The sequence below is a fragment of the Metschnikowia bicuspidata genome (genome assembly GCF_001664035.1).
Source record: "Metschnikowia bicuspidata var. bicuspidata NRRL YB-4993 chromosome Unknown METBIscaffold_5, whole genome shotgun sequence".
NCBI lineage: Eukaryota > Fungi > Ascomycota > Pichiomycetes > Serinales > Metschnikowiaceae > Metschnikowia > Metschnikowia bicuspidata.
The window spans coordinates 400,367-427,871 of record NW_017387735.1 but is presented as its reverse complement, the minus strand read 5'-3'; the positions used below and the strand labels follow the sequence as shown (position 1 = coordinate 427,871).

At 47.7% G+C, this 27,505-nt stretch overlaps 10 protein-coding genes across 10 annotated transcripts; 5 read left to right on the top strand and 5 right to left on the bottom strand.

The window, feature by feature from the left end:
* Positions 1-95: 95 nt before the first annotated feature.
* METBIDRAFT_44802 (uncharacterized protein) lies at positions 96-527 on the top strand (the record flags this gene model as incomplete). Its single annotated transcript, XM_018857841.1, has 1 exon — positions 96-527. A coding segment is annotated over one exon (432 nt), but the record flags the coding sequence as incomplete, so codon positions are not given.
* An 806-nt stretch (positions 528-1,333) lies between these two features.
* On the top strand, positions 1,334-3,992 carry METBIDRAFT_12912 (phosphatidate phosphatase; the record flags this gene model as incomplete). Its single annotated transcript, XM_018854278.1, has 2 exons — positions 1,334-1,362; positions 1,505-3,992. The coding sequence occupies 2 exons, from the start codon at positions 1,334-1,336 to the stop codon at positions 3,990-3,992; spliced, it is 2,517 nt and encodes an 838-aa protein (XP_018710403.1).
* Positions 3,993-4,145: 153 nt separating this feature from the next.
* Positions 4,146-5,201, bottom strand: METBIDRAFT_44468 (uncharacterized protein; the record flags this gene model as incomplete). Its single annotated transcript, XM_018857797.1, has 1 exon — positions 4,146-5,201. The coding sequence occupies one exon, from the start codon at positions 5,199-5,201 to the stop codon at positions 4,146-4,148; it is 1,056 nt and encodes a 351-aa protein (XP_018710402.1).
* Positions 5,202-5,375: 174 nt separating this feature from the next.
* Positions 5,376-12,824, bottom strand: CAS4 (Cas4p; the record flags this gene model as incomplete). The annotated part of the gene is made up of 1 exon (XM_018857891.1): positions 5,376-12,824. The coding sequence occupies one exon, from the start codon at positions 12,822-12,824 to the stop codon at positions 5,376-5,378; it is 7,449 nt and encodes a 2,482-aa protein (XP_018710401.1).
* Positions 12,825-14,850: 2,026 nt separating this feature from the next.
* On the top strand, positions 14,851-18,270 carry MET18 (Met18p). The gene has a single exon (XM_018856161.1). It carries the CDS (start codon positions 15,033-15,035, stop codon positions 18,222-18,224), a length of 3,192 nt encoding a protein of 1,063 aa, XP_018710400.1. The 5' UTR covers positions 14,851-15,032; the 3' UTR covers positions 18,225-18,270.
* On the bottom strand, positions 18,252-18,836 carry METBIDRAFT_45070 (uncharacterized protein; the record flags this gene model as incomplete). The annotated part of the gene is made up of 1 exon (XM_018857873.1): positions 18,252-18,836. One exon carries the CDS (start codon positions 18,834-18,836, stop codon positions 18,252-18,254), a length of 585 nt encoding a protein of 194 aa, XP_018710399.1.
* Positions 18,837-19,718: 882 nt separating this feature from the next.
* On the top strand, positions 19,719-20,408 carry METBIDRAFT_208962 (uncharacterized protein). The gene has a single exon (XM_018855022.1). The coding sequence runs from the start codon at positions 19,982-19,984 to the stop codon at positions 20,363-20,365; it is 384 nt and encodes a 127-aa protein (XP_018710398.1). The 5' UTR covers positions 19,719-19,981; the 3' UTR covers positions 20,366-20,408.
* Positions 20,409-20,451: 43 nt separating this feature from the next.
* METBIDRAFT_45139 (WD40 repeat-like protein) lies at positions 20,452-21,702 on the bottom strand (the record flags this gene model as incomplete). Its single annotated transcript, XM_018857883.1, has 2 exons — positions 20,452-21,472; positions 21,539-21,702. The coding sequence occupies 2 exons, from the start codon at positions 21,700-21,702 to the stop codon at positions 20,452-20,454; spliced, it is 1,185 nt and encodes a 394-aa protein (XP_018710397.1).
* A 731-nt stretch (positions 21,703-22,433) lies between these two features.
* On the top strand, positions 22,434-23,177 carry METBIDRAFT_44893 (Golgi transport complex subunit; the record flags this gene model as incomplete). Its single annotated transcript, XM_018857848.1, has 1 exon — positions 22,434-23,177. One exon carries the CDS (start codon positions 22,434-22,436, stop codon positions 23,175-23,177), a length of 744 nt encoding a protein of 247 aa, XP_018710396.1.
* Positions 23,178-23,263: 86 nt separating this feature from the next.
* On the bottom strand, positions 23,264-26,680 carry PMC1 (calcium-transporting ATPase; the record flags this gene model as incomplete). Its single annotated transcript, XM_018854277.1, has 1 exon — positions 23,264-26,680. The coding sequence occupies one exon, from the start codon at positions 26,678-26,680 to the stop codon at positions 23,264-23,266; it is 3,417 nt and encodes a 1,138-aa protein (XP_018710395.1).
* Positions 26,681-27,505: the final 825 nt, after the last annotated feature.

Sequence of the window (27,505 nt, the reverse complement as noted above, 5' to 3'; positions counted from 1 at the left end):
GAGCTAGTGCACTTTCGCTCACAGTGGGCCTTCTTGTCAGCGTGTCGTTCCATCTCCCCATAGTGTACCAGCGGACCACGCGGAAATTGATCGTAGGCAAGACGATCCATCCCGAGGTGTATCTACCCATGTGCATTTTCGGCAGCTGCTTGTTGCCCACCGGCCTCATAATCTTTGCCTGGACGTCTACGTTATCGGTGCACTGGATAGCGCCGATGATTGGCGCCGGAACCTACATGTGCGGGTCGTACATTGTGTTTCAAACGTTGTTCAACTACATGGGGATGTCGTTCCCCCGCCACTTGGCGTCGGTGTATGCGGCCAACGGGCTTCTCCGGTCGATGATGGGCGGGTGCTTTGCGCTTTTTGGCACTGCCATGTTCAACAACTTGAGCACGCCGAAATACCCCGTTGCGTGGGGCACGATGATCTTGGCGCTCATCTTGATTGCGCTTATCCTGGTGCCTGTGATGTTCTACCTCCACGGGCCGCAGCTCCGGGCCAAGTCCAAGTATGCCGATGCGTGAATGTCGAGCCGAGACGTGAGTATGACCCAGTGGAGGAATGGAGTATAAATGGGAGGATAGTGGAGAATAAACGAGAGAAATAATAAGCGAGAAGAGAATAAACGAGGAGAAAATAGAGAAAAGATGAGGAGAAAAATAAAGGGGAAGAAGACAGAGTAAATGAGCAGGGACGTGAAGTATACTGAAGCAGGAGGGTGCGTATATTGGAGCCGAGAAGTGAGAGTATGACCTAGTGGAGATCTAGAGTATAAATGGGAGGAAAGAAGAGAATAAACTAGAAAATTATAAATGGGAAGAAAGTAGAGAATGAACGAGATAACTAATAAACGAGAAGAAATTAAACGAGGAAAAATAAACGAGGAAAAATAAACGAGGAAATAGAGTATAGATGAGAAGAAAAATAAATGAAAAGAAAACAGAGTATAAACGAGCAGGGACGTGAAGTATACTGAAGCAGGAGGGTGCGTATATTGAACAGAGAAGTGAGTATGACCTGGTGGAGATCTAAAGCATACACTAGAAGAAAGTAGAGTATAAACAAGAAGAAAGTAGAGGACAAACGAGAAAACATTGAGTGCAGCAGAGGGCTGCCGGGACTGGCGTGTCTGTGCCCCGGCAGCCTGCTCCATGGGCTGGCTCATGTAGTCTCGGTATTAAATCAGGCCCAGCGCAGTGCCAACAATCAGGCCCAGCACGGTGCACTGATCAGGCCAGGCACGGCTGGGCGCGCGCCTGTCGTTTGCAGCTTTGGCTGCGGCTGCGAACTGGTCCGGAGACAGGCCCCACGCCCGCGACAGGCCCTGGACATGCCAGAGCAGGCCCGTGGGGGCATACCGTAAACCCCCAGCAATTGCGGTCGGGCCGACCCGAAAAGCCCCGCCCCAGCCGGCCCAGTGCAAACACACATGCCTGACTCCCGCGGGCTATATATTGGGCCGTCGCCGCCCCCTCCCCCCCCCTCCCCTCGAAAATTGCAGAATCCGAAAGCCCGACCCCCCGGCCGCCCGCGCCCTGCCTCCCCCACCGCGCGCGTCCTCCATCGACCGGCCCACCTCAGCCCAAACCTCCCGCCCCATACTCTTGGGTTCTTCCTCCGCCCCAGCGCCCACACCACCACCCCGCCTGGAAATCCGGCCCCACCCCCGCCCCCGGCGCACGCAACCCCCCGGCCCTGACAACCGGCTTTTCCACCCCTGTGCATCCGACACGCGGCCGTCTCCCGCCGCCGTTCTGTGCCCTCGGTCCACGTTGCAGTACCCTCGGCCCATCCGCTCCGTCCCTGCCTTTCTCCGTGCACGCTGGCCCCGCAAGCACCGTAAGGCGCGGCCATCGAAACTCCGCGTCCTCCGCGAGGTATACACGGACTACAAGGCGCTCCGCGGGCCCCGCCTCGGCTTCTGGGCTCGCCTCGCCGCCACCCCTACCCTGGCCATGGCCCCCGCCCAGACGCGCACAGAACTGCCCCCGGCGCCGGGCAGCTTTGCTTACGGCGCCGGCGCCGGCACCGGCTCCACGTTGGTCAGCGCCAGCAGCAGCACGCCGCCCACGTTGCGGCCGGCGCTGCCGCCCTCGCCGCACGCCGCCAGCTCGCGGCGGCAGCGCTTGTTGGGCTTTGCCCGCGCCACGCGCGACACATACATCCCGCGGCTCGCCACGCTGGTGACGCTGCTCGCGTCCGGCGTGGCGCCCCGCTCGCTGGACCTCCAGTACGACGAGTCGGGGCTGCCGGTGGTGTTTCCGAGCGACACCTCGTTCACGCTTTTCCCGTCGTACACGCGGCTCGTGTCCGCGCGGGACTCGCCCACGGGCCACGAGGGCTACCTCCTCAGCGTGCGCGGCTGGATGTGGTGCCCGGGGCTCATGTCGCGCAAGAACAGGCTCGTGCTCTCGCTTGCCAAGCAGGTCACCAAGGGCCGGTCCTCGCGCGCGGCGCAGAGCGCCGTGGACCAGCTCAACGGCGACGCGGGCCTCGCGCCGGACGCGCCCCAGGCCGCGCCGGATGACTTCAACGACAGCGAGTCGCTCGCGTCGGCCTCCAGCGCGGCCAGCTCCGGCAGCAGCGACGTCCCCTCCGCGGACCAGCTCATCAAGGAGCGCTTGGGCGCGTTCATCGCGCGCTCGGTCGCCAAGGCCCACTTGGCCGTGGTCGTGGGCGCGGCCGACCCGACGAGAGCCGGCCCCTTGTGCGAGAAGCACGTTGTCACGGACCTCAACGGCCACTTCGAGTGCGACATCTTCACGCCCTATGAGCCCTCCGTGTTCCAGGTCACCTCCACCACCGACGAAACGGTCACCGCGTGCCAGGAAGTGCACATCTTGCAGACCTCGGGCTTCGGTGTCATCAGTGATATCGACGACACCGTGAAGCTCACGGGGGTGATTGGTGACAAGAGGGAGTTGCTCAGCAAAATCCTCGTGGGGAACATCCACGCCTGGAACATCCCGCAGGTCGTGGCGTGGTACCAGGACATCTTTTCCCGGCTTGACGCTTCCTTCCACTATGTCTCGAACTCCCCCTGGCAATTGTTCTCGTTGATTAGCCAGTACTTCGAGCACGTCAAGCTTCCGCGCGGCTCCTTCCACCTAAAACAATACTCGGGCAACATTATCGCCTCCCTCATGGAACCGTCCTCGTCGCGGAAAAGCCTGACTCTCCAAAAGATCTTGAGGGACTTCCCCAACAAAAGGTTCATTTGCATAGGCGACTCCGGAGAGCAGGACATGGAGGCGTACACGGATTTGGCCAGACTACACCCGGATAGAATCGCTGCCATCTACATACGAGCAGTGCCAAACTCCTTCTCTAGTGTCGACGACTCAAAGGTCTTGAATGAGCTCAAGTGGATGACTTCGGACTGGGAAAAGCGCCAGACCATCAAATCAGGGAAAAGGTCCGCCCCGGGATCCCCCGATCTAATTGACCTCTCGGACAGCGAGGCTGCTGACCCTGTTCCAAAACGCTTGACAAGGCTCCCTCCAATGGTACCACGGAAGCCAACAGCGCTCAAAGGCAATGCGATTCGAAAGCTCCCCCCTCTACCTGAGAGAAGATACATGTTATCCAATGAACACCCAAATTCAGATCCAGAAATTAGTGGCAGCGTCTCCTCAGGTCTGGGTCCCTTCAGCACTCTCCCAACAAAATCGCTGACGCTACCGCCCCAATCGAAGCTCGCCACACCTCCTCCTCCGCCACCTCCTCCCTTGAGACGCAAAAAACCACCTGTGGATGATATGGGATTCAAGCCTGTTACAAGTATAACTACTGAAAAGGCCGGAGACAATCTGTCATTGTCTTATGGTGTAAACGATTTTTTCGAGCCAGAAGACGTTGATGGCAAAGCAGCTTTGTGGATACAAAGGCTACATGAATGTCTTCATAACTTGGATGGAACCAACACCAAACTTGCATTCTTCGAAGATTCGGATGAGGACTTCTTCAAATCCGCCCTCAAAGACTTGTAGATTGATTTGGACTTTGTCTCTTCAACAATCAGCAACTCTATGTGTTGTTCCATATATTACATCTAATCAAAATCTTTGACTATAAGACCCGTAGAGATCAATGAGAGAAGTCGATGGACGATGCAACCGCTTCTCAATGCTACACCCCATTCCTCATGCACTTGCGACTGCCAGTGTCGTACCGTCGTTTCCACTTGTCCCCTCATCACCGAAAGCATCATACAGAGGACCATCACCGTAGTCCTTGAACTGTGGTTGCTCTCCTTCGGGCAAGGCTTTTCTGAACTCAGACAAGTCCATCTCGTCTCCCTGTTCGCTGTCTTCCTCTTTGTAGAACTTGTCAGCATATTTCTTGACCAATATCTCTTTACCGGTCAATGGTCTCTTTCCAGATTGTTGATCCTTCTTCTTTTCTTCTTCCTTCTTGGCTTGTTGCTTCAACTTCCATTCTTTGAATGTCTTCAAAGTGATTGGTGTGAACAGGCTCTTGTCTAATCTGCCTCTTTCCAACTCAATGAACTCCTCCAATGTGATTTGAGGTTCTGAATCCTTGGCCAACCTTTCTAGTCTCTTCTGTTCCTTGGTTTTCAAAACGAAACCAGGAGGCAACGAGTGTCTGTACATACATTCGTTTCCGCCATTAGGACACGTCCAAAACCAACCATACTTGTCATTTTCAACAGCTTCAATAAAGAATTTACAGACCTTCTCTGTAGTCGTCTTTGGGTTACCGTGCTTCGACATAATCACTTTCCTCAACTTCTCCTCATCCCAGTTGTCCATAGTATCCTCCTCCTTCTCTGCTCTGGCATCGGTATACAAGTCCTTCTTAGCATCCTTTCTGCCGACGTTAGGGTCGTGAGAAAATTTACATTTGGGGCCTTTGGTACACACACCCTGCCTGAAAAATTCGCATAGAATGGATTTTGGATCGACACCAAAAGGAACTTTTTGTTGTTGTATACCAAACAATTTAGCGGCCTCAACCTTGGCTTGTTCGGCCGCCTTCTTTTCCTCTGCTTTTCTTTTTTGCTCGGCTTCCCTCTTCTTGGCCATTCCTCCGTCTGCTCCATCTTTCATTTGATGAATTTGACTCTGGACTCTCTTCGACTTATTTTTGTTCTTCATTCCGAATCCTTTGTCTTCGGCAGCCTTGGATTTGGCCGTAGCCTTGGCTTTGTCTGGTCCTTGTTGCTTTTTAGGGGGCATGTTGGTCTAACAAATACTATTAACTGTTGCTCTCTTCCACTCTTTTTTTTTCATGATCGCTCGCTTCGACTCAGCTTGTTCCTTCATGCGCGAAATCAGTCTGCACACCTTCAAAATTTCATGGTACGTTCAATCGCGACTCAGCGCGGCTCGATCCATCTGGTACCAAATGACTTAGTATTTGGTTTTCCTCTTCCGGCCACCGCCTAGAATGTGGTCGAAACGAATTGCAGCCTCACTGGGCTCTGGTGAAATGCGAACCTCTTGCGGGCTTGGCATCCTCATTTGTGCGTTGCTCAGTGGAGGGGATCTTAATGAGGCTCTCGATGGAGTTGATAAAGCACCTGTCTCAAAAACGCTCGAGCCATTCATAGTAGGAGTAGCATAGTGGTCATTCTTAGTTTTTCCGAGACGGCTGTTTCTAAAAGGAATGTAAGATTTTCTTGTCGCTGCGACCTCGGGTTGATTTGGCTCAATAGGTGACCCGAAATTGTCAGCCAAGCTGCTTTTGAACGAAGTGTTAGATTGAGTTCTCGCAAGGCTCACTTTCAAAATTCCTAGCGCTCTTTTATCGTAAACTTGCGGAACCGAGTCAATGGGGGAGATCATGTCGCTAGAACCACTCTGCCTAGTATCCAACGAGAAAGTGTGCCCATGCATGTTCTTCGAGCGTCCCATGTTTAGCATGTGAGCTTGTTGTTCGGACGGCTTGGTAAAGAATGAATCGAAGTCGTCTAGCGCAGCCCACATATTGCTTAGCGAAGCAGCAGGTTCCTCGCCTGTTACAGACGCAGAGTCAATGTGGTCTTCTGGAGGAGCATAGTAATCTTCCATCAAGAATTGAATATCCTCATCCGCAAAAAAATCTTTTTGCTTCTCATCCGGAATTGCAGAGGCTTCAATGCAAGTAGCAAAGACAGCGTGTACATTATGTCTTGTTCTGGCCGATGTCCTCGCTGGCATGGGTACGGCCCAACCACTATCATTAGGAATGCCAAAAAGAGACACAGTTTGTTCGTATTCTTTTTTCATGCTAGTACTCCCCATACTCATCCTCAAGATATCCTTGTCAAGCTGAGAGCCAGATATCGTGGCAACCTCATCCATGACTTCCAAAGCAGGCTCTGCGTATTCAGTAAGGAGAAGTCGAAGTAAAGGAGCCACCAAATCTGCGCCCAATCCCGCGAATTCATCTCTGTTCAAGTCAATAATTGGGAAGATGAGCTTTAATATAGCAAGTGTCTCCAATTTCACCCAAGGTGTTTTGTTTGAGAGAAAGCTCAAAAGTATAATCAAAGTTTGTGCTTCATACTCGGGAAAAAAGCTTGCTCTGACTGCAGAGATCGTCTGCATGAGGAATTCCTTCTTTGCCCTAAATTTGTTTCTCGCTAGTGAGTTCATGATCCTTGACAATCCCAATTTGTTTCCATTTGAAGCCATCTCGCTTATAAAAGTGCAAGTTGCTTCAACCTCAGGGCTGAGAGCGCTTTGATCCATTGCATGCAAAAAGCGAGGTAAATTCACGATGAGAGTCGTGAAGAGCCTGCGGTCACCTGAACCAATTATGTCACTATCCCTCAACTTGTTCAATTTATCGAGAAACTTGATAGTGGGTTCCCAGGCTGTAGCAGATCGAAGACCCACCAATACAACTTCCTGAAGGCCTTCAAATTTTCCCTCCCATTTCGGAGGAAATGTAGATATCAAGCAGGATATGGTATCTGGAGCATCAAGATCAATTTTGGAAACAAACTTCGACATCATTGATATAGTCTCAATAAACTCATGCTCATGAACAGTGCTAAGACATGCAACACTTGACCAAAAAAGCTGAGGAAAATCAATCAATTCTTTTGAATCAAGTTCAGCCGTGATTGCATTCAGAGTCATCAAAATTTGCATAGCAAAACCTTGAATGTCTGGTGACTCATCAGATACTGTGTTCGAAAGGCGGTTCAACATATCCTTAAGCATTGGCTGGTCCAAAAATGTTAGAAGCGACCGGAAGACTTGAAATGAACGACAGGCAATATGTCTCACGGCGCAGGAAGTAGCCCATTGTAACGAAATCCTACTCCAGTCTTTCTGCAATGAAGGTAAAGTTGGTGTGAAAAGCTCCAAAGTAACCCTCACCATGAGGTCCATATTCTTTGGAGTTATGCCCCCCTTTTTGTCATTATTCAAGTCATCATAGGTCCAAAGGCTGGTCAGATAGTCCCTTTTTCTTAAAGTTTCCAAAAATTGTTTTGCTTTAGGGTGGTTTGGCGCAATAGAGTGCATTGTATGCATGAGTAAAGATACTGCTTGCTCTTGAACCAAGGGGAAGTAATGATCCATGAGTGAGAAGGAAATATGCAACAACAATGGCAAATGATCCAAAATTTTGTGATTCTTGGACCTGAAAAGGTCAACAAGAAACACCATAGATAGTTGACCAAGTGAAAAAGCCGACTCCTTGAAATTCAAACCGAGAGTATGGGTCAAATTAGCAGAGTAGGGAAAGTCTGATTCTTCTTCCCTGCCAGTGAAATTCACCTGCAGGGGAACCATTGCTTTTGGCTGAAGGTTTGATATCAACTTATCAATAACTAATGTAGAATCAGGCTTCGAAAAAACAAGGTAAGCGATTATTTGTCTCGAATGAGACACAAAGCTTGGATTTCTTCTTTCCAAACAATTTCTCACGATATAGTCAAATATCAAGTCGAAGTTCTGTGGTTTAGTCCCTAAAGCAACCCAGAGTGCTTCAACTTCATTCGTAATGGTCTTGCTAAACTTAACAGTGATTTCAAACAAGTTGTCCAAAACCATTTTTGAAGGCGCATCAATGTCACCTGAAGATGATCGCAAATCTTCAAATCTACTCAAGTTGGACAAACTAGGGGTTTTTGCCGAAGTTGAATAGGTCAATTCAACCGTTTGCACCCAAGGGAGTAAACATGCAAGTATATCCCTTCTAGTTGAGTTATCCACAACATTGAAGTATTTCGTCAAGTAACTGATGTAGGTAAACGCATCCTCAAGGTGACAAGACGCTAGTTTCATGGAAATTTCAAACAAGACCTTTTTGTACACAACCATAGTTGAGCAACAGACACTCTCAGTGAAACGATCAATTTCTGTGGACTCCAAAAATTTTTCTTCAACGAACTTAATACATTTGATTGCAGCATACCGAATTTCGTGATTGTCTGTTCCAACCAAAAAGGTCGAAATGATGAAAATCTCATAGGGCATGGAATCTACCTTCCTGTGTTTTATGAATGCCTCAACAACAAGAGTGAAATACACTTCCTTCACTGACAAAGAATTTTCCGAGCTGTAACATTGTATAAGTGCCTCGCAGTAAATTTCGTCGGTGTTAATATTGGACGAAAGAATATTTTTCAAAGCAGTCTTCCCAATTTCTTGAACCTTTGCAATACCTGAGCCGATAATTTCATGAATCCACGTCATGATGCCCTTTATGTCGAAAGATATCACAGCTGTTTTTCCAGGAACTGCAAAAGATTGTTTGAGCGCACCCGAACAAATGGTCGCCATGCAACTTAATGATGCGATCTGAAATGTCTTCTTTTCGAGCTCCAAGATAGCGACTGTTGTTGCGGAATCTTTCAGTTCACTCGCTCTCGCAAACATTATCTGGTACCGCTCATCCAAGACTAATCGAGAATCGCCAAACCCACACCATTCATGCAAAAAGTTGAAGCAGCCTATGCGGGCTTCAAACGGAAACCAGCGGCTCAGATCTGATTTGCTCTGTAATCCGATGAGAAAGTTCTCGAGGAAAATACTGAAATGAAATCTCAATTTTTGAAATTCTGGCAGTATTTGAATAGATGGGACGGAAAGGAAACTTTTCACATTTTTTATAATTGAGACTAAGTTCGCAATTGTAGAGTCATCAGAGAACAAACCCGAGCTTGCCTTGAACCTATTGGTTAACAAGCTCAAGATGTGAATGACTTCAATTCTTACTTTATCCTCTTGATCACGGAACTTGGCGTTTGTTTTCCAGTCATTGATTGAAGCAGGGAGGTTCTCCGTAAAGGTCTTGAAGGTATTTATGTTAATACAACTCAAACCTAAAACAACTGCCTCTGTTATCATCGTTTGGGGTGAATTCAATAAAGGTAATACCATTCGAAACACGGACTTTGCACTAGTTATTTTCTGGTGTTGAATGTACATGGGCAAAGATTTTTTCCGGCCATGACTGGGCTGTCTGGGTATAGACATTTTCTGCTCGTTCGTGCTGGTCAACGATGCGCATGCAAATATCAAGTAAAGTTTCCATTGGTTCACTAATACCTCGGGGGGACTTGAAGTGGATGACCTGTTGAAAAGCGAGGATGTATAGTTTTTAACAGACTCAGAAAAAGCCACGACATGCTCGTACATCTGTACTAACCGGACACAAACAATAGAGCGACATAAAGCGACAGGCATTGGGCATTTCTCAAACAAAATATCAAGTAAACGAGGATAGACTCTAAACCAAATTGTTGAATCTATTCCATGGTCAGAAGATGCAAACTTAAGGAGTATACCCCTCTTATTTTTCACTTTGCTCAAACGGGTTCTTTCTGGTAAGCTGAGCTCTTTCTTGATCGGTTTGATCAAATCGAGCATGTCCGCGTTTTCAATGTGATAAATTAAACGAGAGCCCTCATCAGCAACATATTTAGATGATTTTCTGGAGTGTCCCATTTGTGAACTTTCCCCTGAAGCAATTGGCGATACTTCCTTATTATCGGTGCTGTTGTATATCGATTGATCAAATTGCTCGACGAGCTTTAAGACAGAAATTGCCAACAGTCTTTTAGTGCTGTCATCTGAGCAAAGAAAGAAAAGCCCATTTCCTTCTACTTCTTCAATCACTGTGATTATGTTCTTCCATTCAAGCTCTTCATAAGGCTTTAACTTGGTTGTTGAATGTTCAATTGTGGTCAAGTCAGGAGCTTTATGGTTTACTTGATATAAATCATCAAGAGCACCATTGGCGTCAAGCTCTTCTGATTTTTGATCAAAACCCTCAGATATATCTTTGGTACCAGACACCTGTCTTAGCCAACATTTAAGTAACTCGACATAAATCCTGAGAAGTTTGATGAACTTTGGTGAATTGAAGTAATCTGGATCATAGGTAAGCCCTGGCTTCTCTGTCATTCTAAACGCAATACGAGCATACACAGTAAGAATGTTGCCGGCAGATTTCCGTGAGGCTAATTTCGCGAGAGACATTATGGCGGATGATGCGACAAAAGGCATTTCATTCGTTGCGTTTCTGACAAGGGTTTCGACAAAAGTCTGGATAGAAATTCCCAGCGAGGCGCTTCCTCCTTTGTCAAGGGGAAGAGGATTGGAAGTCCAAGTGTAACAGTCTATCAAAACAGCGAATAAATCTGTAAAAACATTTCTCGTTCCTTGATTAAAATCAATCCCAAACGGAAAACTCGACAAAGACGTAAAAGACTTTGAGGCAGTCAGAGCCAAAGATGGAGTTTCGCTTTTACCTCCATGCGCTGAGCCATATTGATTATCGATGAGCTTGAGAAGTAAAGATAGAGATCGACTTATCTCCTCATACGCGGCGTGGTTTTTTATAGTCTTCTGCTCAAACATCGTATTGCTCCACTTTTGAAATGATTTTGTGTATGTTGCCTCAAACAATGTCTTGAGAGGTTTATTGGATGACAATGCAACTACCTCGTTCAACTGATCATTTAACACCTCGTCACTTGGAAATTTGGGCTTTTCTCCTGACTTGAAGTCTTTCAAACACAATGTGTATGATTTTATAACGATCACTAATTTTTCGGGAGAAGCACCCTCCAAATTAACACCATTGAAACTAGACCTGAGCAACTTCAAGATTACATTGTCCAAAACGTAGTTAAGGTGCAGAAATGCAACAATTCGAATGACTTCTGTAATAGCATTAATGAGCTCTAGGTCATGAGTAATCCACTGCTGCTTCTTCCCCGTCACATTCAGGCCGAAAAATAACAAGTCAAACAATCTATCCAATTTCTTGACAGTGTTGTTGAGTGTATCGGGTACACGATTGATGTAAACCCATAACAACCTGGCAATGCAGATGATAAATCTGGTTTTCATTGAAGTTCCCACTTTAGGTTTGAGCCTGTACACATTAGCCTCAATTAAATCAAACCAACTGCTACTGAAGAGATCCTGGGAGCTCACAGAAAGAGCTGAAGTCATCAAAATCAATGCAGAATCACCATCATTAAATGTTGATCCTTTAACAGTGTTATTAGTAGACTTCATTGTGGCTCCTGCTGCAGTAGAAGAAACGGAACAAAGCTTTTGAGCCTTCTTGTACATTTTGTTAATTGATTCGACCCACAATGGATGATTTGCCTCCGCGGTAAGCTCAGATGCTAAAGGTATAATTAAGCTGCTCAAAACTTCCGCATACGCAAAGACAATTGTCGGATTTTGGGATTTGCAGAAAAACTTGGTTAATGATTGAAGAAACTCAGCACCTTCTTCGAACTTCTCAAGAGGGTAATTTGTAAGACGCAAATATCGCATTCCATGAATAAGGAGGTGAAGTTTGGGTTCATCTTCGTGAGCAATATTAACGGGCACTCTCTCAAGATCAGCTATAAAGCGATCACTCACACTTAAGAAGCGCTTTTCGGACATGTGGCCCAAAAGTTCAGAAAAGAGGTTCCAGTTTGCCAGCCGCACGAAGGATTCACTAGTTGCGACTGGATCAGTAGTCTTGAGCTGATAGTAAACTATCTCCTCGAGCTTGCCTCCGAACTCTGTACCCAAAGCATCTCCAGAAGTTTGTTTCACAACTTCAATCAAAACGCGGCACAAGATATAGATGGAGGCCAATGACTTCTTCTCTGCTTGGATGGCAGTGCTGCGCGCGTGTGAAATCTTATCGTCGTAATTCTTATCATAAGGATCAGCACCGTTCAATTTGTTTTGTGAGAATTCTTCTGTTATTTTAGTGGAAATGTTTTCCGGGTCAGTTGAGCTTATGTTCGAAGTTGACACGTTTCTCCGATGAGCCAATTTGGAAATACTCTTTGATCTCATAAGACTGATACTCCTTTTGCCACGAACAGGTAAATCTTTGGGTGACAGTTGCAATCTTACGGTAGCTCCGAGGTCACCAGTGTTAGTTTGCGGTGTTTTGGCTACCGAACTTGAGCGGTTCTGGATTAGAACCTTCTCCAACTCAGTGCTGGCCAACAGTGCAACCTCACTCTTGGATTTACGCCAGAACATCACGCTATCAATAACCTGCTTTGGTTTTTTCTTTGCGATGTAGCCCAAAGAAAAGATTATTTCGTCGAACTGAAGATCCACACCTTCCGCAAGCAACTCGATGATGGGCGGCTCGTTCAGTAAAGGGCCCTCGAGGCAAAGATTGAGTTTTCTCTCTGCATGGCGTACAAATTGCGTGAATATGATATGCAAGGTATACTCCGCAGGACTTTTGGCTTCTGTTGCGGTTAGTTTCTTCATCTGGTGGAACTCCTCGCCGCGCAGCAATACGAAGTTCATTGACTTTTTTTGTGACGGTGGCGGGAGTTGGGGTGAGGGCTCTAGCTTTGGTGCACCTTGATAAGTAGGAGACATCACAGTTCTTATTGAGGAACTCATCTTGGGAGTCGTGAGCGGTTGGTCCTCGCGCGTTGGTTCAGAGGGTTGTAGATTCTGCCCATACTGCCTCTCGCCTATTCCACCTATGTCTTCGTCAAAGAAGGGTTTGGACAAAGGGCTTAGTAGGTTCTTATTCAGCACCATCTGCACGCGCTGCGCCTCATTATATTCTACGACCTGCGGCTCAACCTCAAGGTCTTGTGCATACTCAGATAGCTGGAGCGATGTGAGGGACCCGTTCAACTCCACTGGCTTGGAGGAGATCATAAAAGCACTGGTGTTCTGGTAAATATCCAGGGCTACGGCTGGACTTTGGGGCGCTTCGTAATTGGCACCCAAGTCCTCGTGGTTCTGCTGCATAGCATATTCGTGCAAAGGCCCACCGAGCTGGATTTCTTCATCGAAGTTCTCGTCGACCTCAGAGATACGGTCGATCTGGGGTGTGCGGGCCTCACGGCCGACTTGCTCGAGTTCCACTCGCTCACGAGAAAATGATTCCACAAGTCGCTGGCTCAGCGACAGAAAGAAAGAATCAGCGGCTAGTGGTGACTGAGTCGTATTCACCAACTGGGGGAGCGAGATGTACGGTGAGCTTTGCGCGTCGTAGATGTTTAAGGGCAGCTCCAAAACAGTGGCCGTGGACGGGGTTCGCCCGTGGAGGTTTTCGCCACCGTTGATAGAAAAAAGCTCAGACGCATCTTTGAAGTTACCTTGTGGTTGTTCTGGGCTTCCATGATATTCCCCGTCGATGTGAAACTGGTTGTACTGTTCCTGAAGCTGCGCCAATTCGTGCTGAGCGTAGGAGGGCTGCTCCAAGTTGGGGATTTCAATCATCCCGAACGTTTTTCTGTTTGGTCTTGGATCCGGGCTGTCACGTGCTATTTTTGAGCTGTGGGGTCCAATTGAATATGTTTGCGTTGTGTTGCAAAATGATACGATCTACTCTAGATCGACTGATAATTTGGTGCTTGAGTGTGTGGAGATCACATCATGGCCTAGTGGGTGCGGGCCCAGGGTCCCAATCGGTGGGGCCTGGCCGTGCCTTCATAGGCCCGGTCGCGGGGTGCGTGAATCGGGTCCAAACAAGGCAAGTATTACGATGGTTTCATGTCTGTTCGATACGACTCCTTGTGAAGTCATTAGGAAGCCCGAGCCTTGAAAAAATCATTTAGCCGTGTGGAACACCTGTGTATGCTTCATAATTTTGCTAAGGCTAGCATGTGTGATTTGACCGGACCATTGTTATTGTTGCCCCGATAGGGCATTTGGGGCCGGGCGAAAAAATGCGAGCGGTGCCTGGAAGGCGCCATCGAGCGATTCAGCCTCAGCGTGCCAGCATGCATATGCGCCATACGCCCAGAATCAGCTTCATACCTGAGCGCTTCTAAATTGCTAAAACTGACTGATTGGACTTGATCTTTGAAAGTTGCAAGCTTATGTGAAAGCTGCAAGTTTGACTTTTAGGCTTGACGTATAGGTTCGAGGCATAGATTCGAAGCATGAGCGACTACTAGAACTTCGCAATTGCGGCAAGAATTGGCGCGATTACAGTGTGCGAGACCCTGCTTTAATAAATCAACAACAGCAGACAATGACATCATATTTTTTTTGTGTGTGTCTGGAAACCTGCCTGTCCAAATGCCGGCAGTATACTGTGCAGCAATCAAGAGCCTCAAAAAGTAGGTTGAAGCGGACCCCTTAATTGCCTTCTCCTCTTCATGGTAGATATCCTCAAGGCCTTGTTCCAAGTCATGTTTTTCTGTGCTTCCTAAGACCAAGCAGCAAAAGGAAGTATCCAAAGATGTGTTTCATGCTTGTTGTATTTGACTTTAAAAGTTGTATTTGGGAATCTTGGAATGAGGGGGAGAGGGTCCAAAAGCTTTTTAATTTTCTATTTTATTTGTCTTTAGAAAAGAAAATGACGCACGTAAAAAATAGACCAAACAATTCGAAAAAGATATCCTTATAAATTTTCCAGGGGGAAAAAAAACCAAGGACCATAGAAGAACATGTTTCTGGCTGAAAATCAGCTGGATTCCAGGTGTGGGCCAAAAAGTCGTCCCTTTGCGCTGAATTGATCCAATTTAAAGGTACCATGTACCATCACGGAGCGCGCACCGCATCCCGATATTGTAAGTACCGTTGTGAACTACACGCTATAGACAAAGGGTATTTGACATCACTATGGTAGACGATCCAGCTGTCTTGATAAATCAGTTTATAGCTGCCGCCGCAAGCGAAGGCGACCTGGAGTTATTTTCAGCCGAGTTGGCGGGCTTTCTTGCCAACAAATCGGTGTCTCTTCTCCTGTTCATTCAGGCGCTTGGCCCGACTTTGACTTCTGAAAGCACTGCCACTAGAACACATGCTACACATTGTTTGGCTGCAACGCTTTCCGCCATGGATGATGCCACTTTCTTGCTGATGCAAGACGTTTCTGTGCTTTTGCAATTTTTGCTTGCAAAGCTCGATGACGAGAAATTGACCGTGCACGTCTTGAATGCTTTGTCTTCCCTTGTAGGATTCAAACACTTCAGACCAAATGTGAATGGAAACCTTATCCAGCTACTCGAGAAAATTTCTGATCTCTATGAGCCCAGAAAGCATTTGGCCAAGGTCCGATACGAGTCGTTCCATCTTGTCGATGCTACTTTCAAAAATCATAGAGACGACCTTATTGCCATTCCGGCTAATGCCGAGAAATTTGCCTCGACATTTGTGCACATCGCAAGTGGCGAAAAGGACCCAAGAAACTTGCTCATGTCATTTAAGTTGAACACGGCGATCAACAAAAGCCTTCCTTTCGATGACAGGTCTGCTAACGAAAAACATGATCAACTTCTCACGAAGTTGTTCGATGTGGCCTTCTGTTACTTCCCAATCTCATTCACTCCTCCAGCAAATGATCCATATAAGATCACATCTCAGGATCTAAAGACTGAATTGAGAACCACAATTGCTTCTCAGTCGCAATTTGCCCAGGATACATTTCCTTCACTTTTCGAGAAACTTACCTCAACAAACCCAGCAGTAAGAAACGACGTCTTACAATGTATTTGTTCATGCGTGGAGAATTATTCGTCCGAGACCCTCGAGCAATACTGGGTCGCAATTTGGGACGCTCTCAAGTTTGAGATCTTGCACAATGACGCGCTGATCTTCAAGCCAGAAGCCGACTCCATCATCCCGCTTAATGCTGAAGCTTTAGATGATTCTGATGAAAATAAAATCTTGATTTATACTTTGATTGTTCTTCAAAAGTTGGCACAGAAATTGGAGCATGCGGAGTCGTTCGAGCCCATGACGGCCACTATCATCAGTGACTTGAAATCACATTTTACGTCCCTCAACGAAAAGACCTCCAAACAAGCCGTCATTCTCATCTGTTCAACCGGAACATCATCCACTAAGTTTTTTAACAAGATTGTTCAATTTTTATTTTCTTTCGAGGTTTGGGGTAAATTCATTCGCAGTGACAAGCTAGAGACTGAGTCTGAGACAGAACAAGAGATAGACGTCTCTATAACTGTCACTAGACAGAGAGAATTAATTGACTACGTTGGCTTTGTTATCACAGCATCCAAAGTCCTAGCGGAGCCGAACGATTTGTGGGACTTTAAAGATCACTTACTCATTTTTATGGGGCAGCTTTTGCAAACTTCGTCCAACCTTGAGAAATCTTTGAAGTGTAAGATTACTCAGCAATTAACAAAAATGCTGTTGATAAGTGGATTGCTTTCAAGGGAAGATGCGAAGTTGATCTTGAACTGGCTTGGTGAGAACATGGCCAGTATAACAAGCCATAGTTCAAATTCGGACTGGCAGTCCGATCTTCTTTTACAAGAAATTGTGAAAAGTATCATTCGTATCATGACAGAGGGGTCTGAGGAGATGTTGAGTGTCAATGTCTCTTATGTTATCGAGATCATTCTCCCAATGCTTCTTGATCGCGTCTCTGAAAAGGGTGTTTTGGACCTCATTGATAGGCTCTGTGTAAACTACCAATTCTTGGAAGTTTTATCCATTCGATACTTGAACAAGCTTGCCTATGATGAATACGATAGAGAGGCTTTTGGTGATATTATCGAGAGCCTCACGAAGTCGTTCGTTCAAACTCAAGCAGTGAAACCATTTTTAACCAACTCATGGCAAAAAAACTTTATTCCCAGATTCCTTGGGATTATCCTCAAGAGAAGTGGTGAAGAACCTGTCATATTAGAGCTCGCTGGTCAACTTTTCGGATACATAGTGCGTTTCATCGAAAAATCGAAGCATCAATCAACTTTGGAAGATTATGTCTCTGTTTTTTTGAACAATGACGTCCACGAAGGTGTTTCCATGGAGAGTTTGAGCGAGCATCCGTCTCCCAAAATTACGTTATTCAAGCATTTGCTCGCTAAAATTGACAAGAAAGTGATATTTCCGGATCAGTCCCAGGGAGCCCTTATCGATTCTTTCATCAAGCTTGCTCATAACTCAGAGAATGAGTATGTTAGGCTTGGTTATTTGCAAGTGATCGCACTTTTAGTCAACAAATTCACCCTTGGAAATGACGAGTCAGTATCAAAACATTTTCTTCAATCATTCGAGAAAGGACCAAGTGATTCGGCGTCTCTTGAAATCGCAATTTGGATTTTGAAGGGCTTAATAGTGAAGCTTGACCCCTCTGGGTCGAAGTTCTTGGATCTAGTCGTGACTCAATTGACTGAATCCGAGGATTTTAGATTCTGTAAGGCCATCTCCAGCTCATTCACTATTCTTATGAGTGACTTGGATATCTTCACAAACAAGGAAAACAGCAAAACTAGAATCATTTCGGGAGTGGTTAACCTAAATGCTAGGCTTCTTTACAAGCAACAAATTTTTGAAAGCTTGCTTCAAAAACTCCTCGCTGGTTTTACGGCTACTCAGGATGCTTCAAGAAGAGAAGTGAGCTTGGCTACATTGGCCGTTATTATAAACAACGTCTCGCCTGAGATTTTAAAGCCTCATTTGAAAGAAGTTTTGCCGTTGGTATTGAATGGATTGACTCTACAGAATAGCAGTGTGCTCAAAGCTTCATTGCAAACATTCAAAGTGATAATCCAGGAGTCCCCGGAATTAATACAAGAGAATCTTTCTAGTCTCTTGAGTAAGTTAATTTTCTTGAGCACTCACAAAATGGTTGTTGACAAGAGATTGGTCAACAATGAGACGATCAGACTTTTGAGTTTGGATTGTATATTGGGTGTCTTTACGAGGTTGGAACATACCAAATTGGTGAGATATCAAAGCAGCGCAAGAATGGAGCTCGCTCGTGGCCTTGATGACAAGAAAAGAAATGTTCGGAAAAAGACCACAGACGTCCGTCAAGTCTTGTATGAATTAGGCCACTGAGCATGATCGGATTATAGACCATTATAATTATTCATCATCGGATTCATCGTAGTCAACAGGTGCCAAACCTGGTGTGAGACCCGGGTATGTCAAAACACCTGACTTCACTTTCTCGTTGAACGAACTCAATTTCGCCTTCTGTTGTCTTTCCTTAGATCTGTCGTATTTCTCGTTGGTGAGAGCCAAAATCTCGCTTCTCAACTCCTCGACTTCATCTTTTATCATGGGATCATCGAGGCCACCTGCTCTTCTGACAGCGAACGAATTCTTTTTTATTAGCTTTTTCAAGTATTTCTGTTCTTCCTCGGAAATATTCTGCGAGTTCTTATGTGATTTGATGACGTTATATTTGACATTTTTGCTGAAAAGTTTTTCTTTCTCCAAGTTTTTATTGAGTTGCTTGTTCCTCTTGGCTTTTTCAATCTTATTAGCCTTCTTTATTTCTTCCTTAGAAAGTCTTTTTTTAGAGACTTCACGGCTGAAATTCTCAGTAGTAGAGATCTTTTTCAGCGGTATATTTGACCGTGTGGTCGAGCCCGGAAGCATGTTTTCGAAAAGCTTGTTTAATGTAGCTTGAGATCTAGTTTTCGACAGATCTGAGGAGAACGCCATAATAATTTTAAGTTGAGGATTTGTGAAGTGGGGGATAATCAAGGCGTAGGCGTCATATACTGTGATGCGTGGGAGATGGCAGAGATGAGCTGGTGCACGGGTTCTGTATTTTGGACTATATGAGTAGATTCGATATGCATAGACTCATCGCAGTGTGAGGCCATAAATAATGATTGAAATAAACCATGTGTCTGATTCAAAAGACAACCAACAAGATGTTATTTAATCCCAAGTTTAATACATGAGCCCGAGATATTTGCATGAACCTAGCAATACTACAACCACTTGTGGTCCATGCTCTCATCAATGTGCGAGATGCCGAGTAGTTCATGAGTGCCACCAATACAATGAAGAATAAGATGAAACATTTGCCCTGGTTTTTGCCAAAGTTCCTTATGCTCACTAGTATCGTTCGCAATTATGGAGGTTGGGCTTTTCCAAATATGTAAGCACCCATTTTTTTTGCCATTTCGCGGAGTATTATCGAAACCAGAAAATAACCTTTGTGTTAAGCTGGGGACTTTATTATCTAAAGCATTCTTAAAAAGGGACACGAACAAAAATGAGGAAACAGTAGAGTACTTGTGATATCTGGGATAATCATTACCCACCCCAAACATCAATAATTTTGCTAATGAGGCCCTAAATTTGTTGGAGCTCAGCCTTTATTCTGATTTCTTTATCCCTAAGTTTATATTTAGTAAAGACATCTTAGCATGATGTGACACTATCTGACGGAAAAAGCCATATCACACCAGGATTATATCACGTGCATCATAGACTAGGATGCACAGGACAAAGGACAGCTTTTTTTTTGAAAAGTCATTTTTCCGAAAGAGGATTACTTGTAGAACATCATCAACTAGCGATAAAGAGAATGCCATGCCTTTGCTTCTAACAAAAGAGCCATCCCCTTCCATCTTTGTCCGCGCACGATTAGGGTGGACCGAGGTATCGCTTAGCTCGACAGTAAGGTTATCGCAATCACGTGGTTGAGTGTGGAGAAAGGGTGCGAGTACTGGGTGCCGGGCTTTTCCCATCATGTGAATTGTCAATTGCTCAAGTATAAAGACCACAGATCCCGCTGCCAATATCTCATACGATATTCACCACTGTGCACACTCCAAAACACCAAAAAACACACAATGTCTGACTTGAAAGCTGATGGATTTAACGCGTCTTCCTTGTTCCAGGAATTGAACGATGGCTTGAAGGATGAAGCCGCCAAAAAGAAGGCCATTGCAGGCGTCAAGGCTGTCATTGTGATTACCTTGAAGAACAAAGAGGGCAAAGACCAATCGTGGGTGTTGAACTTGAAGAATGAAGGGTCGATCAAGAAAACCGACTCTGTGCCCAAGAACGACGTGCAGTTGTTGATGAAGGACGCCGACTTCGTTAAGTTGGCCAGCGGAAAGGCCAACGGCCAGAAGTTATTCATGAACGGAAAGTTGAAAGTCAAGGGCAACATGATGAAGGCCACGGCCATCGACTCCGTGTTCAAGTCCATCCGCCCCAAACCAAAGTTGTAAACCCTTTGTATATCTACTTAGTACCGGCGAGTAACTCCGAGATTATGCTTCCTCAGAATGTCATCACAGCGTAGACGGCGGCCATGTCAGTACTGCACGACCTCATTTTCGGTAGTAATGAAGATTGCATCCCCGCTGCTGCCCACCAGCACGACCCTGAACATCTCACTGAGCCCCACGAGCTGGCTGTACTCAAACCGAGCACCGTCAAACTCGATCTTGAGCAACAACTCGGGGCCATTGGCGGCCACAATTACCAATCCACGCCCACTTTTTGCACGCTGCACATTGGCTTGTTTGATTGGGAAGTTGGGATTCATTTGACAGTCCCAATGAGCAGAGTGTGTCTCGTCATTGCTGCGAGTGACGTCGTGGACCCGTAGTAATCCATCAGCGTAGCCTGCAACAAGATACTGCCCTTCCACACAGAGCGACGTCACAGCACTGGTCCTTTGGAGTTTGGGCCCGGTCTGGAAATGGCCCGCCACGCTGTATTGCTGGATCGTCCCCAGCCCGTAGCCCACGTACATGTATTTATCCTGGCACCCGAATAGAAAGTCGCCCCCAACAGTGTTTCCTGGCTCGACTGTTTCTCCCCCGGCTAGCGCCATGCACGTGACAGGGTCGCTGAGATTGTCGATTCTACGAAACTGCGACACGACCTGGGCAGACGAACACTCCCATAAAACAACCGATCCATCGAGCGAAGCAGTGAGGAAATTCCGGCCGCGGTCCACCACCGCAATGTCTGTGATCTGCGCTTTTTGCCGGGAGAAAACGCGGACTGGCAGCGGCTCGGGCTCGGCGGTCACGGGCCATAGTTTGGTCTGGAGATCCAACCCCACGGTCATCATCACCTGTGAAGAAGGGAGCACAGTGATCCTTAGCACGTCGGCAAGATGAGCATTTTTGATCTCGCCTGCAAGCAGCTTGGAGCCGACGTCATACTGGAAGACGTGGCCTGTGTCGGTACCTGCGATCAATATGGCGCCGTTCGGCGAGATCGCTGAGGCGGAGATTTTGGATCCCCGAAGGCCCAAGTGTAGCTTTGATTCTGGAAACTCGAGTGCATACGTATCTTTTTCAGGCCCGTCTCCAATGGTGAGACTGAATTTCAAGGCGCCGGTTTGGCAGAGCCCAGCTTTCTGTGGCTGCTCTGCCGCAGCGGTGAACACCAAGAGATCATCTTTCAACAGCACGGATATGTCAAAAAACTCCTGCTGCTCTTCGTTTTCGGAGTCTCGTCGAGCAAGCCAGATCGACTCCAGCAGTGTCTTTCCAGAAGAAACATCCAGAAGCACCTCTAGAAACGTTTCTTGTATGGTGATGATGTGCATGGCGTACGGCTAGAGACCAGCCGTCGCTTCATTTTTCGAGGCAATTCTGGGGTAGGCCCAGTGCGCGCGCATGGCAAGTCCAAAAGTAGCTGGAGGGGCCCGAACACATGGTGTTTATGACTTTGGGGTTTGGAATACATGGCACTATAGTCGTGAGAATCAACAAATATTGCAATAACCAAAAACACCCCGTGGTCATGGACTGGCTAATGTCCCTGTCTATGCAAAGTAGTAGGTGCCGGTTAGTATCACTGTCGTAGTGTAATGGCATGTGTTTCATACGTGTATTATACAAGCAGTTGAGGATGATTCAATCGCAGCATGCAAGTGGCCGTCACATCAAATCAAAGAGGAATAGTGACAAACATATAGTATGTGTTCCCTGTAACATACGCGTTTATTACGTGCGCATTAATTTCACCATTCGCATTAACTTCACCATTCGCATTCATGGAGGCCGACAGGATGAAGAATCTAGGGCGAAACGCCCAGCTCAGAGTAAGACCGGGCCTTGGATCTGGTGCTTGGCTGCCCCATCTTGAGCCACCGAACAGCCAACCTGCCTTAATGTTCGTGACTCGAGCCTTGCAATCTATGTCTTTTATTATTCGTCGCTCTGCACCCGCGAACTGGAGGCACGGATGCCAGCTATGAGGCTTTCGATCTAGTACCCGGCTCTCATCTTGGTTCTGTTCACTTAAAAGCAGATGCACGAAAGCACGGTCACAGAGATGACCGAGGCTTCCACTGATGATACGCTTCAAATGTTCTTCAATGAGGAATTCAGTCCGGCTAGCTACGTGGATGCATTGTACCTGCTGATCTCGGGACATACTGACCGCTACTCCACGCAGAAATTAGGCACAATCAACACCAAGACCCAAGAGCTCTTGACGCATTTGGACTACAACACAAGCGAGCTTTTGCACGAACTTGAAAAGAAAATGGAACTATTGAAAAAACTGCTGAGCCCCATCGGCGTGTCCGAGTATGTGCTGGCAGAAGAAAGCTTAGGGACGGCCGGCTCCGATACCTCTCGTCTTCAATACTATGTGGCCTCTTTGAAGAATGCCGTAGAAACACTCAGTGCAGATGTTGCAGCCGTGAAACATGAAGCCGGAAAACCGGCAATAGATGAGTCCCTGGAAGCCGGCCACGCCGATCCTGTTGACGCCTTGATTCTGTTGAAACAGGTGAAGGCCCGCATACTAGCAGTATATCACGTGATCCAGAATGCCCAGCGAACCGTCAGCAAGCCAACAGAGTCGGTGATTTTGGACGATGAGTTTCTGGCCACGTTGCTGCTGCTACACGAAAGCTTAAGAAGCAGACTACGCGAAGGCGGCGACGAAGAACGCGCAGAAGTATCCGACACTGTGAGGGAGCTACGCTCATGGGTACCTATGTTCCAGCCGTTCACGAGATTCGGGCCCCCCTTCGTCAAGTTCGTCGTCAAGATGGAAAATGAGCTATAATACTTCTTTTGTGCTGCGAGGTAGGGTTCCGTAGTCATTAATGTCATGATGGAATTCGAGTATCTAGATAGTATCTAATGCAAAGTTCACGTGGCTTTTATAGTCTCCTCCAATCCTGAGCTGGCCACAGTTTCTTCGGAGTTCTTGATGTTTTTCTCCAAATCCTTCGCTGCCCTCTCTTTTCTGGCCTTCTTGCTCATCCATCCAAATCCCGCGTAGTAAAGGAAAGCATTGAAAGCGCGAGTGGGGAAGATCTTCACAACCCACCAGTTTGGCACTATTCTAATCACCATACCTACGGGAACAGACACCATACCACAGATGATGGCGGTAGCCCACATTGCCGGCGTTTGCCTGACAATGGTGAACGCAGCACCTCCAACAAACATAATCAAGACCTGCATTGCTCCGATGAGAACTGTGATCACAATAAAGTACCAATTCCTGAACAAGTGAGAGAAGAAATTCAAGTTCTCGAGGTTGATACGACCGCGGACAGTTGTGACATCAGCACATTCATCCAACTTTCTCGTGACGAACAATTTCCAAAACTGCAACCAAACAAACGCGTTGAAAGTCATAGCATCCAATTGTTCTTGTTGATGGGTGGTGATAGGGCTGTCGCCGTAGAATATCTTCTGGCCCGCGAAATGCAAAACGAACGTGACAATTAATTGGTTGATGGACTGCCCGAGAATCATTTTCCACATGGACACACTGATCAAAGGCATTGTCCTACCAGCAGGCTTTCTGTTCAAAAGAGCATCATCTGGTTTATCTGTTGCCAAGGCCAAGGCTGCCAAAGTGTCCATAATCAAGTTGACCCATAACAATTGAACTGCTGTCAAGACAGACTTTCCGTCCGGGGAAGCAACAGCTGAAACGAATGTAAGTACACAAGCAGTGATGTTGACGGTCAACTGAAACTGAATAAACTTCTTGATTGACTCGGCAACAGTTCTTCCCCACTTGATGGCTTGAACAATGTCAGTGAAGTCATCTGTCATCAAAATGATATCAGAAGCTTCTCTGGCGACTTCAGTCCCGCTGATACCCATGGAGAAGCCAACGTCTGCTAATTTCAAAGCTGGCGCGTCATTTGTACCGTCACCGGTAACAGCAACGACTTCACCTGCTTTTCTCAAGGTGTCCACTAAAATTCTTTTGTCTTCTGGAGAAGATCTGGCCAAAACTCTCAACAGAGGAGCGATACGCGTACGTTCTTCTTGGGACAAAGCCCTAAAGGCAGGACCTTCCATGAACGCGTTCTCGTTGGAGGAGTCTTCCGGCGTGAGAATGTTACATCCTCGAGAGATTGCCTTGGCAGTGGTCAAGTTATCACCTGTTACCATTCTCACCGTCACGCCAGCCATTTTACACCTCGAGACAGCCTCGGCGACACCTTCTTTCAAGGGGTCCTGAAGACCGACAAGAAAGTCCATGACTAGATTGGCAACGGAGTCATGCCTGGACGTAGCGATGTCAACAAGCAGTTTGGGAAGAGCCTGGGATGGGTTCTTTGGGTCGGCGATTTCGGCTGGAGGCCAGGAAGAAATGCCCACGAAATCCTTGTGGGCAAGCATGATGGCCCTCAACGCATCGTTGGCGTATTCATCAATTTTCTCTAGCACAGCTTCTCGATCCGAGCGTTCCATAGTAAATGCATTGTCGTGGTCATCTACTTGGAAACTGCAATGCCTGAAGAGGATCTCCGCAGCGCCCTTGATGTAGAAGCGGTATCCATTGTCGATCTTCATAACCACACCAGCCCATTTTCTGGAGCTCTCGAACGGTATGACCTGGACAATTTCTGAAGAGGAGTCGTTCCTCTGCTGCGTCAAAGAGTTGTCAGTGAACTGGTTAAATTTATTCTTTGCGAAAATCAAGAGAGCAGACTCGGTCTTGTTGCCCAAGTAAGGTTCATTATTGGCGCCCAAACTCTGCTGGGTTTGGCTCTTGCTGTGGAACAAGTGGTAGAAAAAAGACCTTTGTTTTGGTCTCTCAAGAGCCCTGGAAGCAGCTTCCTCATCGTAGTCGGAGTTTTCAAAGGCAGTGGAGTTTAGTGTGATGTTGGAGGAGATGAAGACCTTGAGCTTCGCCGGTATTTGGGGGACCATATCGGCGGACTTGGCCACGCTGTCGGTCATGCCCGCATGGTAGGAGTCGTCAAAAGCAAGTTTCTTATTGATGTAGCCACGCACTATGCGCATGCGGTTCTCCGTGAGCGTCCCCGTCTTGTCAGAGCAAATTGCCGTGGCACCGCCCATGATTTCACACGAGCGCAAGACACGCACCAAGTTTCCGTTCTGGGCCATGCGTGTGGTGGCGAAGGCCAATGCGAGCGTCACGGCCAAGGGGAGGCCCTCTGGCACCGCCACCACAACGATGGTGACGGCCACGATGAGGATCTCGACAAAGCTTTTGCCCTTCTCGGGCCCCGTGCTGTTGGCAAGGGAGCCGCCGGGAGCAATGTTGACGCAGAAGCGAATAAATAACACGACGAAGAGCACGAGAGCCGCCAAGAAGCCGTACTTGGAGATGCCCTCGGCCAAGTCGTCCAAACGGGCCTGCAAAGGCGTGACCTCCGCCTCCAGACTCAACGAGGCCATGGTCCTGCCGTGGATGGAATTGGAGCCCACGGCAGTGACGAGCGCAGTGCCGAAACCAGAGAGCACCCGGGCGCCGGAGATGAGGAAGGGGTCCTGGAACTTGATGGTGGCGGAGCCGATGTCCTCGCCCAGCGCGATGTGCTTCTCGAAGCTGCCGAGCGCTTCGGCGGCAGGCTTCTTGTGGATGGTGTCCAGCTCTCCCGTCAACGCGGACTCGTCGCACTCGATGTCGCCCGAGATCATGACGGAGTCCGCGGGCACCACGTCGCCCGTTTCGAGCGAGATCACGTCGCCTACAAGCAAGTCGTGGATGGAGACCATTTGCTTGTTGCCGTTGCGGAACACGATGACCTGGCGGTCCTCTTTCTTCGAGTTGAGCTTGGCGAACTGGCGCTCTTTCTGGAAGTCGTTTGCGGCGCCCACCACCACCACGATCACCACGGCGGTGATGATGGCCACGCCCTCGACCCAGTCCACCTTCGGCACGGCGTTGTTCTCGTCGTCGTACTCGGTTTCCTGGCCAAACGTCTCGTAGAGCCCCAACGCCAACGAGATGACCGCGGCCACGGTCAACAAGATCAACACCTTGTCCTTCATTGCCTCGTAGCAGAGCACGAAAAACGACTTGGCGGTCTTGACCGGAAGCTGGTTGCGCCCGTACCGCTGCACACGGTCCTCGGTATCGGCATGTGCATCCAACCCGAGCGCCGGGTCACTTTGGAGCGTTTTCGCGAGATGCTCCAAGCCGCCGAGCTCGTGGAGCTTTCGAAGCGACTTTGGGTCGTGGAGCGCGGTCAATTCCGCGGGTGTCACGACGAACCCGCTGGGCTGTAGGGGGCTGTCGGAGGACACCGAGTGGTCGTCGCGGTCGTCTTTGGGCACGGACAACGACATGGTGGATCTCCCTATCTTTTCTTCTGGAGTTCTTTTCGGCAGAAGCTGTTTTCTGCTGGGGACGCTTTTTCTTTTTTCTCCGGTACTCTTGTGTCCTTCTTTTCCGGGTCTTTGTAGGGGGTATGCAAGCAGCCCGGCGGAACGAGTGGTGTTTCCGAAAACGGAGAGGGGGTCTTGGCGGCACCCTTGGGTTACCTGATGGTTTTTGCTGGCCGCTGTGATCTAGTGGGCAGGAGGCAAAGAGAATGGCAAATCTGCCAAGTCTTGAGCAAAACACCAGAGCTATACTGGACTTATGCTGGAGCAAGACTGGAGCTATACGGGAGCAAAAGCTGGGAGGGAGCTAGCAACAGACAAAATTATGGGAAGTGGCGGTCGGAAGCAGGCGGGTGCCAGCACTTTTATTGCGGTCGAGGATCTGTGCGGTGATAAGCTTGGCGTGCCTCTTTTTACCCTTTTGATCACGGGTTTGGGATGTTGACTGTCGCAGGACCCGCTGCCGATTTTACACAGCCTCGTTTGCAGCCGTGCGGTTGATCACAGCAACGGACTGCATGGGCCCCCGGAAAGCGACATGGAATATCCACCAGACTGGGGCACTCGAGCCGGGAAAGACAAAGAGACAAGGGAATGTTGCATGTTGTTCCCGTGTGGGTGCTAGTGTACTATCTACTGTGCTGGGGTACAATCTGCTGTGCCGGGGTACAATGTACTGTACTGGGCCTAGGCCACAATTACTTGTGCACTGATCTCTGTGTTGATTTGCTGGGGTTTTTTTTCTTCGATTTGTTCTTTATAGTCGCGGCTTGCCGCTAGCGGCAGTTT